The following is a 14,182-nucleotide window of genomic DNA, read 5'->3' as shown; positions in this document are numbered from 1 at the left end:
AGCGGAGGCGGATCAGCAGCGCAGAGATGTCCCCAGCCGATACACAGGCGAGCAGTACATGGCCACCGGATCGGACCAGACCCCCTCCACAAGGGAGAGTGGGACATAGAAGAAAAAGAAAAGAAACGGCAGATCAACTGGTCTAAAAAGGGAGTCTATTTAAAGGCTAGAGTATACAAATGAGTTTTAAGGTGAGACTTAAATGCTTCTACTGAGGTGGCATCTCGAACTGTTACCGGGAGGGTATTCCAGAGTACTGGAGCCCGAAATGAAAACGCTCTATAGCCCGCAGACTTTTTTTGGGCTTTGGGAATCACTAACAAGCCGGAGTCCTTTGAACGCAGATTTCTTGCCGGGACATATGGTACAATACAATCGGCAAGATAGGATGGAGCTAGACCGTGTAGTATTTTATACGTAAGTAGTAAAACCTTAAAGTCACATCTTAAGTGCACAGGAAGCCAGTGCAGGTGAGCCAGTACAGGCGTAATGTGATAAAACTTTCTTGTTCTTGTCAAAAGTCTAGCAGCCGCATTTTGTACCAACTGTAATCTTTTAATGCTAGACATGGGGAGACCCGAAAATAATACGTTACAGTAATCGAGGCGAGACGTAACAAACGCATGGATAATGATCTCAGCGTCTTTAGTGGACAGAATGGAGCGAATTTTAGCGATATTACGGAGATGAAAGAAGGCCGTTTTAGTAACGCTTTTAATGTGTGCCTCAAAGGAGAGAGTTGGGTCGAAGATAATACCCAGATTCTTTACCGTGTCGCCTTGTTTAATTGTTTGGTTGTCAAATGTTAGCGTTGTATTATTAGATAGAGTTCGGTGTCTAGCAGGACCGATAATCAGCATTTCCGTTTTTTTGGCGTTGAGTTGCAAAAAGTTAGCGGACATCCATTGTTTAATTTCATTAAGACACGCCTCCAGCTGACTACAATCCGGCGTGTTGGTCAGCTTTAGGGGCATGTAGAGTTGGGTGTCATCAGCATAACAGGGAAAGCTAACACCGTATTTGCGTATGATGTCACCTAGCGGCAGCATGTAGATGCTGAAGAGTGCAGGGCCAAGGACCGAACCCTGGGGAACTATGGACCAACATGTATGATACCATTGTTAATGGAACTGTGAGTATACAAATGGAACTATTAACTCTCCGTCATTTAGCTGGGGACACCCTCTTGTTAATGGTCATGTGCAGTGAAACTTTTCACTCACCTTAATGTGTCTTTAAATGTGTGTTGGACTTCCTAAATGTCGAGAGCATTTTGGATGTTGGTTTACAAAACAAATATTTAAAAACAAAGGTTTTTGGGTGTTGTTTTCTCTAATCATAAGGCCAAGGAGATGCATTATTTTGGGTTTCCTGTCTTCTTTATAACCAAAGGAAAAATTTGGCACAAAAAAATCCCTCTGGCATTTTTAAGTATGTTTTCTTTTTTGAGTCGTCAGTTTGAAGCCTCTTTCTATCTCTTGACTCTCTTGTGGTCATGTGACATGTTTGTGTGTCTGTTATGACTTTGCTTCCTGGTTTCAATGACCCGCCCTATCTTGCCTCTGATTGGCCAGTTCGTAATGTTTTGCCCTAGCCTTAGCCAATAAAGACTCATCGTTTGTAATCCGACCAGTCATCATGGTTTTTCTCATACGTACACCACTCAATTAGTCATTCATTTTGCCCAATGTGTGTGTGTATTTGCAGTCCATTTTTCAAAATGGATGGATGCATAGCTTCTAGTTACTGGGAAAATTAACTCAGCTACAGTGGGGCAAAAAAGTATTTAGTCAGCCACAGATTGTGCAAGTTCTCCCACTTAAAATGATGACAGAGGTCTGTAATTTTCATCATAGGTACACTTCAACTGTGAGAGACAGAATGTGAAAAAAAATCTAGGAATTCACATTGTAGGAATTTTAAATAAATATGGTGGAAAATAAGTATTTGGTCAACCATTCAAAGCTCTCACTGATGGAAGGAGGTTTTTGCTCAAAATCTCACGATACATGGCCCCATTCATTCTTTCCTTAACACGGATCAATCGTCCTGTCCCCTTAGCAGAAAAACAGCCCCAAAGCATGATGTTTCCACCCCCACGCTTCACAGTAGGTATGGTGTCCTTGGGATGCAACTCAGTATTCTTCTTCCTCCAAACACGACGAGTTGAGTTTATACCACAAAGTTCTATTTTGGTTTCATCTGACCACATGACATTCTCCCAATCCTCTGCTGTATCATCCATGTATCCATTTTGGTATAAACTCAACTCGTCGTGTTTGGAGGAAGAAGAATCCTGAGTTGCATCCCAAGAACACCACACCTACTGTGAAGCATGGGGGTGGAAACATCACGCTTTGGGGCTGTTTTTCTGCTAAGGGGACAGGACGATTGATCCGTGTTAAGGAAAGAATGAATGGGGCCATGTATCGTGAGATTTTGAGCCAAAACCTCCTTCCATCAGTGAGAGCTTTGAATGGTTGACCAAATACTTATTTTCCATCATAATTTACAAATAAATTCTTTAAAATTACTACAATGGGAATTCCTGTTTTTTTCCCCACATTCTGCCTCTCACAGTTGAAGTGTACCTATGATGAAAATTACAGACCTCTGTCATCATTGTAAGAGGGAGAACTTGCACAATCGGTGGCTGACTAAATACTTTTTTGCCCCACTGTACGTAGCGCCCAACACTGGATTCTCCCACATCAAGCTGATTCCAGCTGCACCGCCAAAAAAGTCATTGTCATCTTAAACAGACGAGTGTCCCAAAATTTGTGTCCATTTGTTGTATAATGTCACTGACGTAAACAAGCTCAGCCGTCGCCCTCCGACCCGATTAGTTTAGCCTGGTATCCGATTAGCATTAGCCTGAAAAATACATTTCACGCACCACACACACAGGATAAAGCAAAATATTCATGCCCTAAAGCATGATGGGAATTGAAAGTCTTCAACATCAAACGGCAGCGCCAGAGTTTATAAATGTGCGTGTGCGTGTGTGTGTGTGTGTGTGTGTGTGTGTGTGTGTGCACATGTGCTTTGCCACCTTGCAGGTCAAAATGAATGCTATGTTAATCCACGCTGGGAGCTCACAACAAGAAATGAAGCAAGTCCACTTTCTGTCCGTGCTTCTCGTTGCGTGTTTTGCCGTGACATCTTCCTCATCCTCATCTTTTTAGGCGAGTTTTTGATGTAGACGCTTTTTTATTACCGCCACTCACCAATAAAAAAGTGGAAGTTTGCAGGAACTACACAGCTTTCTGCACTTCCTCTTCCCTTTTTCAAAATAAGTGTTTTTTTGTTTTGTTTTGTTTTGTTTTTTAGAAAAATGGCGTGACAACACGTGCATAGAAACATTCAAGCACAATTTTACAGAAGCCGTGCAACAATGGGTTCAATTGATGGCCAGCTTGGCCTCGGTGCCCTTTGACCCCCATTGCACAAGACCTCCAGCAAGGATTGAACCCGGAATGAGCGCGCCAATGGCAGGTGGAGGTGAATAAGAACAGAACCGGACGTGCTGTCATGGCACAGAGGTGGACACACACATTCATATTATTGGTTCCGCCCATAATGATACAAATTTATGGGGTGCGCTTTTTTTCACGGTGTCTCTAATTCAATGACGGCCGTGCATTTGCGTTTGTTTGTGTGTTCTTGTATTTCTACCCTTCTTGAGACAACTGTTACGACTTGGGAATGAGAGGACCCAGATGCAGAGAGGAAGTTTCCAAAAATAACAGCTTTTATTTTGAAATAACTTTTTAACCTCCGGTAAAAAAGTATTTCACAAAAATATATATAACGTACGGAAAATAAATCCGAGGATAAACACTAAACTCAAAAATCACTCCAAAAAATAAGGAGGAATACTACTCTAGGAAAATAACCTAACAAAAATAGAATATCAAGAAGAATTAACAAAAAGCGCTCCAACAGGAGGAAAAATAACTCTAATAATATTTACAAATACAATATCTCTGCAGCATCGCGTGGACATCGGGGGCGGTACCTCTGGATTGGCAGACCGGGGTGGTGGTCCCTCTCTTTAAGAAGGGGGACCGGAGGGTGTGTTCCAACTATTGTGGGATCACACTCCTCAGCCTTCCCGGTAAGGTTTATTCAGGTGTACTGGAGAGGAGGCTACGTCGGATAGTCGAACCTCGGATTCAGGAGGAACAGTGTGGTTTTCGTCCTGGTCGTGGAACTGTGGACCAGCTCTATACTCTCGGCAGGGTTCTTGAGGGTGCATGGGAGTTTGCCCAACCAGTCTACATGTGCTTTGTAGACTTGGAGAAGGCATTCGACCGTGTCCCTCGGGAAGTCCTGTGGGGAGTGCTCAGAGAGTATGGGGTATCGGACTGTCTTATTGTGGCAGTCCGCTCCCTGTACGATCAGTGCCAGAGCTTGGTCCGCATTGCTGGCAGTAAGTCGGACACGTTTCCAGTGAGGGTTGGACTCCGCCAAGGCTGTCCTTTGTCACCGATTCTGTTCATAACTTTTATGGACAGAATTTCTAGGCGCAGTCAAGGCGTTGAGGGGATCCAGTTTGGTGACCACGGGATTAGGTCTCTGCTTTTTGCAGATGATGTGGTCCTGATGGCTTCATCTGGCCGGGATCTTCAGCTCTCGCTGGATCGGTTCGCAGCCGAGTGTGAAGCGACCGGAATGAGAATCAGCACCTCCAAGTCCGAGTCCATGGTTCTCGCCCGGAAAAGGGTGGAGTGCCATCTCCGGGTTGGGGAGGAGACCCTGCCCCAAGTGGAGGAGTTCAAGTACCTAGGAGTCTTGTTCACGAGTGGGGGAAGAGTGGATCGTGAGATCGACAGGCGGATCGGTGCGGCGTCTTCAGTAATGCGGACGTTGTATCGATCCGTTGTGGTGAAGAAGGAGCTGAGCCGGAAGGCAAAGCTCTCAATTTACCGGTCGATCTACGTTCCCATCCTCACCTATGGTCATGAGCTTTGGGTCATGACCGAAAGGATAAGATCACGGGTACAAGCGGCCGAAATGAGTTTCCTCCGCCGTGTGGCGGGGCTCTCCCTTAGAGATAGGGTGAGAAGCTCTGCCATCCGGGAGGAACTCAAAGTAAAGCCGCTGCTCCTCCACATCGAGAGGAGCCAGATGAGGTGGTTCGGGCATCTGGTCAGGATGCCACCCGAACGCCTCCCTAGGGATGTGTTTAGGGCACGTCCAGCTGGTAGGAGGCCACGGGGAAGACCCAGGACACGTTGAGAAGACTATGTCTCCCGGCTGGCCTGGGAACGCCTCGGGATCCCCGGGGAAGAGCTAGACGAAGTGGCTGGGGATAGGGAAGTCTGGGCTTCCCTGCTTAGGCTGCTGCCCCCGCGACCCGACCTCGGATAAGCGGAAGATGATGGATGGATGGATGGAATATCTTTGAATAAACAAAAAAATCACTCCATCAATGATGAAATAAAACGAAATTTGGAATAACAAAAAACTCACCAATTAAGTCGATGAAGGAAAACTAAGGACGCTCGAAGGAGGAAAAAGTAAACTCAAAATAACTGCTATGATCAAAAATTAAGGAGAACAAGAAAATACAGGAGCAAGGCAAGGAGGGAATCAGGGACATGGACTTGGACATGAACATGGACGCTAGAAGGCACGATAGACGGGACGATCTGGCAAAGGACAAACGGAGAAGTGAGCTTAAATAGGATGTGGGAGTGATGGGGAACAGGTGGAAACATTAAGGAATCAAGGATGACGTCAGACTGGTGACACAAGAGGAAGGACCCGTGATCTGAAACAAGAGGGTAGCTTTTCAAAATAAAATACATAGATCACGAGACACGTGACAACAACAAGGAAAAGTACCTTTCATATGAGGAGTGGTGAACAAGTTAGGACTGAAATAGGGTCCCAATAGGGAAAACCATTGCATGTAATAGAGCAGGCGTGCCCACACCTTTTCTGCAGGCGAGCTACTTTTCAATTGACCGAGTCGAAGGAATTTACCTCATTCATATATCAATCAATCAATCAATTAATGTTTATTTATATAGCCCTAAATCAAAAGTGCCTCAAAGGGCTGCACAGACCACGACATCCTCTGTAGGGCCCACATAAGGGCAAGGAAAAACTCACCCCAGTGGGACGTCAACCATGATGACTATGAGAAACCTTGGAGAGGACCACATATGTGGGCAACAGCCCCCCCCCACCCCTCCTTCAGGGGACCGAAAGCAATGGATGTCGAGCGGATCTAACATGATACTGTGAATGTTCAATCCATAGTGGATCCAACGTAACCGTGAGAATCAAGTCCAAAGTTGATCCAATATAGTAGCGAGAGTCCCATCCAAAGTGGAGCCAACAGGAAACCATCCCAAGCGGAGGTGGATCAGCAGCGCAGAGATGTCCCCATACAGTGAGGTCTTCACTGTATCCCTGGCTAGCTAGGGGGCAGTCCGGTACTAGGCCTTTGCCAAGGGCCACCTGGGGTGAAAGTAGTAAAGGGGTTAACCTCCTAGTGCCCCAAGACCCCATAGAGGAGCCTTCACTGCCGGATGCACTTTGAGGGTCATTTTTTGGATGTGTGATTAACGCAAGTGCGTTAATCACACATCCAAAAAATGTGTACAGTGAAAGGAAATTATAGCGATTAATTAATGAGTAGAACTTAAATGCGTCATAATACAATTCAAAGTAGGCTTTAAATGAATGGGTGCATAGTGGAGCACTGTCCGACAGTGACATGTATGAAACACACAATCACATCGTTGCTTTACAATGAACTGACAAGTTTTTTTTTGTTTTTTTTTTTAATGAACTGGCAACTTGTCCCAGAGTGTAGCGTGGCCAGATGACAGTAGGCTCCTGTGTCCAGCCTGTGCCCCGTCAAAAGTAATGTTACAGACATTAAATGAACAAGTAGACTAATTTCTTCATTCAGAGAAAACGTTTTTATAGTCCTCTGCTTCTCCTACTCCTTGTCTTCCTCTCAACTCTATTCTGGTTTCCTTAATTGTGAAGTTTGCTAGGCATCCTAACTTTGCTGGAGTTCCTTCTCACTTAATTCCGATTAGGAAGAACCATGACAAGTGTGGTCGTGTGGACCAAACCATATTTTAGGAAGGATCCTAGGGGTTATTGAAATAATTAAAATCAGAACTTGGGTGGCTTTTTTTTTTTTATAATTCTGATTCATTCGCATGAATATATATTAGTTCAGTGTATGTATATCTATTTTTCATAGTGTCTACTGGGGGCTGTGGGCCCTTAGAATTGTCATCACCTTTCCCCACACCACGGACCTGCATTTGTGTAATGTGAACAGTGAAGTGTTCCATGCTGGGAACACTCTGGGGTTGGTGGTGTTACACATTCCCTAATTTGATCCAAACAACATTAGTATTACACTTTTGACAGCAAAATGTATTTTGTTTGAACTTTTATGATGTTGTACTTTACAAATCAAAGATTTACTGGTAAATGAAATCATAAAAATGTTCAATTCCTTACAAAAATGATCATGTGGCCCCCTTGTGGTTGTGGCCCTATACAATCCCATATAGCAGGGGTAGGGAACCTGCGGCTCTAGAGCCAGATGTGGCTCTTTTGATGACTGCATCTGGCTCTCAGATAAATCTTAGCTGACATTGCTTAACAAGATAAGTAATAAATGATTCCGCTGGTAATCAAAGGGTTAAAAATAACATTCAAAATTAAAAACATTCTCATGCATTTTATTCCATCAAACCACGAAGTCGCATTAATGCTAAGAAGTATTTCATTTATTATTTGTCAGCTTCAGAATAACAATGTTATTAAAAAGAATAAGAGACTCATTATACCCTAAAAATGTTAATCTAACTTAAAAATGCGCACATTTAGTTGTATTCAGTGTTAAAAAAATATTGGTCCAGTGAGAGCTGGATCGGTTCGCAGCCGAGTGGGAAGCGACCGGAATGAGAATCAGCACCTCCAAGTCCGAGTCCATGGTTCTCGCCCGGAAAAGGGTGGAGTGCCATCTCCGGGTTGGGGAGGAGACCCTGCCCCAAGTGGAGGAGTTCAAGTACCTAGGAGTCTTGTTCACGAGTGGGGGAAGAGTGGATCGTGAGATCGACAGGCGGATCGGTGCGGCGTCTTCAGTAATGCGGACGTTGTATCGATCCATTGTGGTGAAGAAGGAGCTGAGCCGGAAGGCAAAGCTCTCAATTTACCGGTCGATCTACGTTCCCATCCTCACCTATGGTCATGAGCTTTGGGTCATGACCGAAAGGATAAGATCACGGGTACAAGCGGCCGAAATGAGTTTCCTCCGCCGTGTGGCGGGTCTCTCCCTTAGAGATAGGGTGAGAAGCTCTGCCATCCGGGAGGAACTCAAAGTAAAGCCGCTGCTCCTCCACATCGAGAGGAGCCAGAGGAAGTGGTTCGGGCATCTGGTCAGGATGCCACCCGAACGCCTCCCTAGGGAGGTGTTTAGGGCACGTCCAGCCGGTAGGAGGCCACGGGGAAGACCCAGGACACGTTGGGAAGACTATGTCTCCCGGCTGGCCTGGGAACGCCTCGGGATCCCCCCGGGAAGAGCTAGACGAAGTGGCTGGAGATAGGGAAGTCTGGGCTTCCCTGCTTAGGCTGCTGCCCCCGCGACCCGACCTCGGATAAGCGGAAGTTGATGGATGGATGGATGAAAAATATTGGTAACACTTTAGTATGGGGAACATATTTAAGTAACAAAGACTTAATTAAGAGTTATTTGGACACTAGGGGACCATATAAGGGTTAGGGTTACTAGTAAGCAATAATTCTGAGGTTATAAGGGAAGACTCTTAGTTAATGGCTTACTGCTTGTAAAATAAGGCCATGCAGAAAAAGGCATTAATAAGTACTTAAAAATGACCAATTAAGAGCCAATATGTTACAAATTTTCATGTTAATAAGCAACTAATTAATGGTGAATATGTTCCCCATATCAAAGTATTACCAAAATATAATATGGCTCTTACGGAAATACGTTTTTAAAATATTTGGCTTTCATGGCTCTCTCAGCCAAAAAGGTTCCCGACCGCTGCCATATAGTGTTTATACAACGAAAACAAGACTGCAGGTACATTGTGCTGCATGCGCTTGCTAAATATGTTGTACTATTGACACGACGACACTGACAATGTTCTTCATTGGTAAGATTGTTTTATTAAATTTTTTTTTTTTTACAAAAAATAAAATGTGTATTATGTGCACATGCTTTTAAAAAGACTATAGTAAACCGCATGGAAATAGGTTGAGGAATCAGCAAGTTTTGATTTATTTTCAGCACACAATATATTGTATTGCATATTAAGGTGGGTAGTAACACTACATTTACTCAAGTAACTTTTTGGATAAATTGTACGTGTAGGAGTAGTTTAAACGCAACATACTTTTTAGGTTTACGTGCGTATTTTTGTGAAAAATGTTATGATCCGATGCCCAGATCATACCATATTGTAGCTTTGCTCCTTTTTATATCACATTCTGTTATTCCATCCATCCATTTTCTACCGCTTATTCCCTTTTGGGGTCGCGGGGGGTGCCGGCGCCTATCTCAGCTTCAATCGGGCGGAAGGCGGGGTACACCCTTGACAAGTCGCCACCTCATCGCAGGGCCAACACAAATAGACAGACAACATTCACACACTAGGGCCAATTTAGTGTTGCCAATCAACCTATCCCCAGGTGCATGTCTTTGGAGGTGGGAGGAAGCCGGAGTACCCGGAGGGAACCCACGCAGTCACGGGGAGAACATGCAAACTCCACACAGAAAGATCCAGAGCCTGGAATTGAACCCAGGACTATTTGACTTCCTTATTTCCTATTTGCTCTGTCACATTGGTTTCTTATCAGTTCCACCTGCTACCCGCTGTTGAGGCACACCTGTTTTGTTAATCACCGTCCTTTCTTAAGCCAACCCTTTTTGTTCATGCGTCCTTGGATCCTAATTTGCTTTCACGCAACAGATGACTGCTTTCCATTCTTTACTCACTAGCTTTCGCGCTACGCTGTATTTTTCCCTAGCTTTCATGCTAGTTTTAGTTTTCCCTTTTTGTGCCTTTGTGCCAAGTGTAGTGTTTCTGTTTGTGTCCCTAGCTCCCATGCTAGCTCCTTTTTTGCTTAGTTCCAGTGTTTCTGTTCCTAGCCTGTTTTCGAGTTTAATAAATCTTAATTTCTTACCTCACGCTGTGTTCTGGCCCGACGCATCCTTGGAAGAACAAATCCGGCATCGCTATGCCATCCAAGTCTCACTAAAACGAAATTTTTACTACTACTTTTTACTTGTTACGCCCCCTAGAGTATGCCTTCATGAGCATTTTCTACTGTGGCCCATAGCCAGAACCGTCACTGTGTGAAGTAAACCGACCAAACTACCTTTGGTCCTTAGCTTAGTCAATCAACAATCAATGTTTATTTATATAGCCCCAAATCACAAATGTCTCAAAGGACCGCACAAATCATTACGACTACAACATCCTCGGAAGAACCCACAAAAGGGCAAGGAAAACGCACACCCAGTGGGCAGGGAGAATTCACATCCAGTGGGACGCCAGGGACAATGCTGACTATGAGAAACCTTGGAGAGGACCTCAGATGTGGGCAACCCCCCCCCTCTAGGGGACCGAAAGCAATGGATGTCGAGCGGGTCCAACATGATACTGTGAAAGTTCAATCCATAGTGGCTCCAAGACAGCAGCGAGAGTCCCGTCCACAGGAAACCATCTCAAGCGGATCAGCAGCGTAGAGATGTCCCCAACCGATACAGGCGAGCGGTCCATCCTGGGTCCCGACGAGCGGTCCATCCTGGGTCTCGACTCTGGACAGTCAGTACTTCATCCATGGTCATCGGACCGGACCCCCTCCACAAGGGAGGGGGGGACATAGGAGAAAGAAAAGAAGCGGCAGATCAACTGGTCTAAAAAGGAGGTCTATTTAAAGGCTAGAGTATACAGATGAGTTTTAAGATGAGACTTAGTGAAAACTATGGAGTTGGGGATCCCCAAGAGCTGTTGATATGAATATGTGTATCACCGTGAGAGAATATATATTATGGATTGTGTTGATGTTCACTGCACATTATTGCATGAATCAAGTCGAGTGCTTTTCCCCTGATTGGTTCATTAGTTAAGTGTTGCGCAGGAGAGGACCTGCTCCTCACTTTTAACTTGGCCTCCATCACACGTTGGCTTGTTGCCTCCATCTCCTCCTGCAGGTCAGCCATGAAAAATGTCATGCAACACAATCCATACACTCAATAACGCCTTGTTGAGGTCAGCTGACCTACTGTAGTCCGAACAAGGATGCTCCCCTCTGACCCCAGCGTGATGCCAACTGACTTGGATTTGGCTATCAGTGCTACCTTGTGTGCTATATTTATTAGTCTTTTACTCTACATTTTGGAAGAGAAGGGTTTTAACGATGTTGTTTGTGTCTGGCAGCATGTGGAAGGGCCTCAACGTCAACTGCACTGACAGCTCAGGATACACGCCGCTGCACCACGCCGCTCTCAACGGACACAGGTAAGTTATGCCAATTTCCCCTCGCCGTCTTTGCGTGTGTATTTGTGTTTCGCTCATGAGTGACTTGCAAAAACCTTGGTAGGGAACATTTAGTTAGGGGCGGTTTAGCTCGGTTGGTAGAGCGGCCGTGCCACCAACTTGAGGGTTGCAGGTTCGATTCCCGCTTCCGCCATCCTAGTCACTGCCGTTGTGTCCTTGGGCAAGAAACTTTACCCACCTGCTCCCAGTGCCACCCACACTGGTTTGAATGTAACTTAGATATTGGGTTTCACTATGTAAAGCGCTTTGAGTCACTAGAGAAAAAGCGCTATATAAATATAATTCACTTCACTTCGCTTAATTGATTGCAAGCAAAAAACGTCCTAGACCAGGGGTCAGCAACCTTTTTGAAACCAAGAGCTACTTCTTGGGTACTGACTAATGCGAAGGGCTACCAGTTTGATACACACTTAAATAAATTGCCACAAATAGCCAATTTGCTCCATTTACCTTTAATAAATAAATCTATATATATATATATATATATAAAAAAATGGGTATTTCTGTCTGTCATTCCGTCATACGTTTTTTTTTACTTTTACTGAAGGTTTTTTGTAGAGAATAAATGATGAAAAAAACACTTAATTGAACGGTTTAAAAGAGGAGAAAACAGGAAAAAAATGAAAATGAAATTTTGAAACATAGTTTATCTTCAATTTCGACTCTTTAAAATTCAAAATTCATTCGAAAAATTTGCTTTTTCGAATCTTTTTGAAAAAAATTAAAAAATAATTTATGGAACATCATTAGTAAGGCTTCACGGTGGCAGAGGGGTTAGTGCGTCTGCCTCACAATACGAAGTTCCTGCAATCCTGGGTTCAAATCCAGGCTCGGGAACTTTCTGTGTGGAGTTTGCATGTTCTCCCCGTGAATGCGTGGGTTCCCTCCGGGTACTCCGGCTTCCTCCCACTTCCAAAGACATGCACCTGGGGATAGGTTGATTGGCAACACTAAATTGGCCCTAGTGTGTGAATGTTGTCTGTCTATCTGTGTTGGCCCTGCGATGAGGTGGCGACTTGTCCAGGGTGTACCCTGCCTTCCGCCCGATTGTAGCTGAGATAGGCGCCAGCGCCCCCCGCGACCCCGAAAGGGAATAAGCGGTAGAAAATGGATGGCATTAGTAATTTTTCCTGATTAAGATTAATTTGAGAATTTTGATGACATGTTTTAAATAGGTTAAAATCCAATCTGCATTTTGTTAGAATATATAACAAATTGGACCAAGCTATATTTCAAATAAAGACAAATCATTATTTCTTCTAGATTTTCGAGAACAACAATTTTAAAAGAAATTCAAAAGACTTTGAAATAATATTTAAATTTGATTCTAAAGATTTTGTAGATTTGCCAGAATATTTTTTTTAGATTTTAATCATAAGTTTGAAGAAATATTTCACAAATATTCTTCGTCGAAAAAACAGAAGATGAATTGAAGAATTAAATTAAAATGTATTTATTATTCTTTACAATAAAAAAAGAAAAATACTTGAACATTGTTTTATTTAAATTGTCAGGAAAGGAGAGGAAATAATTTAAAAAGTAAAAACGTATATGTGTTTAAAAATCCTAAAATCCTTTTTAAGGTTGTATTTTTTCTCTAAAATTGTCTTTCTGAAAGTTATAAGAAGGAAAGTAAAACAATAAATGAATTTATTTAAACAAGCTAAGACCAAGTCTTTAAAATATTTTCTTGGATTTTCAAATTCTATTTGAGTTTTGTCTCTTAGAATTAAAAATGTCGAGCAAAGCGAGACCAGCCTGCTAGTAAATAAATACAATTTTAAAAATAGAGGCAGCTCACTGGTAAGTGGTGCTATTTGAGCTATTTTTAGAACAGGCCAGCGGGCTACTCATTTAGTCCTTACGGGCTACCTGGTGCCCGCGGGCACCGCGTTGGTGACCCCTGTCCTAGACAAAAAAATATATATGTAGACATTAGCATAAGTGTAAAATCTCGTCTGAACACAATCTACTCAGCTTACAACATTTTAAAATGCGTGTCTGGCATACCAATAAGTGTTGCATTGAAACCGGATGTTTTGGCGAATTTTGCCTAATGTTCACAATCCTTATGAGAGAGAAAAAGACAAAAGTTAAAAAAAAATTTTTTTGCATTTTAATTTGTTAAAATCAGCTCGGTTTGGGTGGCTAGCAATGTAGCTAATGGGAACTACCCAGTCTGCCTTTAAAGCTATTTAAAAATGCATCCAAAAACCACCATTAATACTTACGTAACCTGTATAATAACCAAGCTGTAGCAGCATTGTTATTTTAAGAGCAAATACTGAAGAACTCTATTTCTCCCCTAGTAACACATCGCCTTGCAATTGCATACAAGCTAGCTTCTGCGTTAGCACCCGAAAGGCTTTTGAGTTAGTAATGCACAACACAATAGGATAGGACACTGATCTGTACTTATGGAAAAACATTAACAATTGTATTACAGTATCTGTTAAGTATTAATCCACATTTCATGTTTTGTTTGTACACAGCCTGCTCGACAGTGTATGTAGTACATGTTTGTAGTATGTAGTATGCGTGCTGCAGTTATCATGATCAATATTTTAGTGACTTTCTCGATGGACAGCTGTCTGTTTGGTGATGTTGGCCGGGGA

General features: G+C 43.3%; 1 protein-coding gene across 5 annotated transcripts in view; it reads left to right on the top strand.

The window, feature by feature from the left end:
- Positions 1-14,182, top strand: part of anks1b (ankyrin repeat and sterile alpha motif domain containing 1B) — a 385,802-nt gene that overhangs the window by 58,426 nt on the left and 313,194 nt on the right. For all 5 annotated transcript variants that reach the window (XM_061912138.1, XM_061912134.1, XM_061912133.1 and 2 more), the window contains exon 3: positions 11,448-11,528. In XM_061912138.1, coding sequence (XP_061768122.1) covers positions 11,448-11,528 — 81 coding nt within the window. The remainder of the gene's footprint in view (positions 1-11,447; positions 11,529-14,182) is intronic.

This window comes from Nerophis ophidion, linkage group LG10, assembly GCF_033978795.1.
Source record: "Nerophis ophidion isolate RoL-2023_Sa linkage group LG10, RoL_Noph_v1.0, whole genome shotgun sequence".
In the NCBI taxonomy this organism is placed as follows: domain Eukaryota; kingdom Metazoa; phylum Chordata; class Actinopteri; order Syngnathiformes; family Syngnathidae; genus Nerophis; species Nerophis ophidion.
This window is presented reverse-complemented; position numbering and strand designations above follow the sequence as displayed.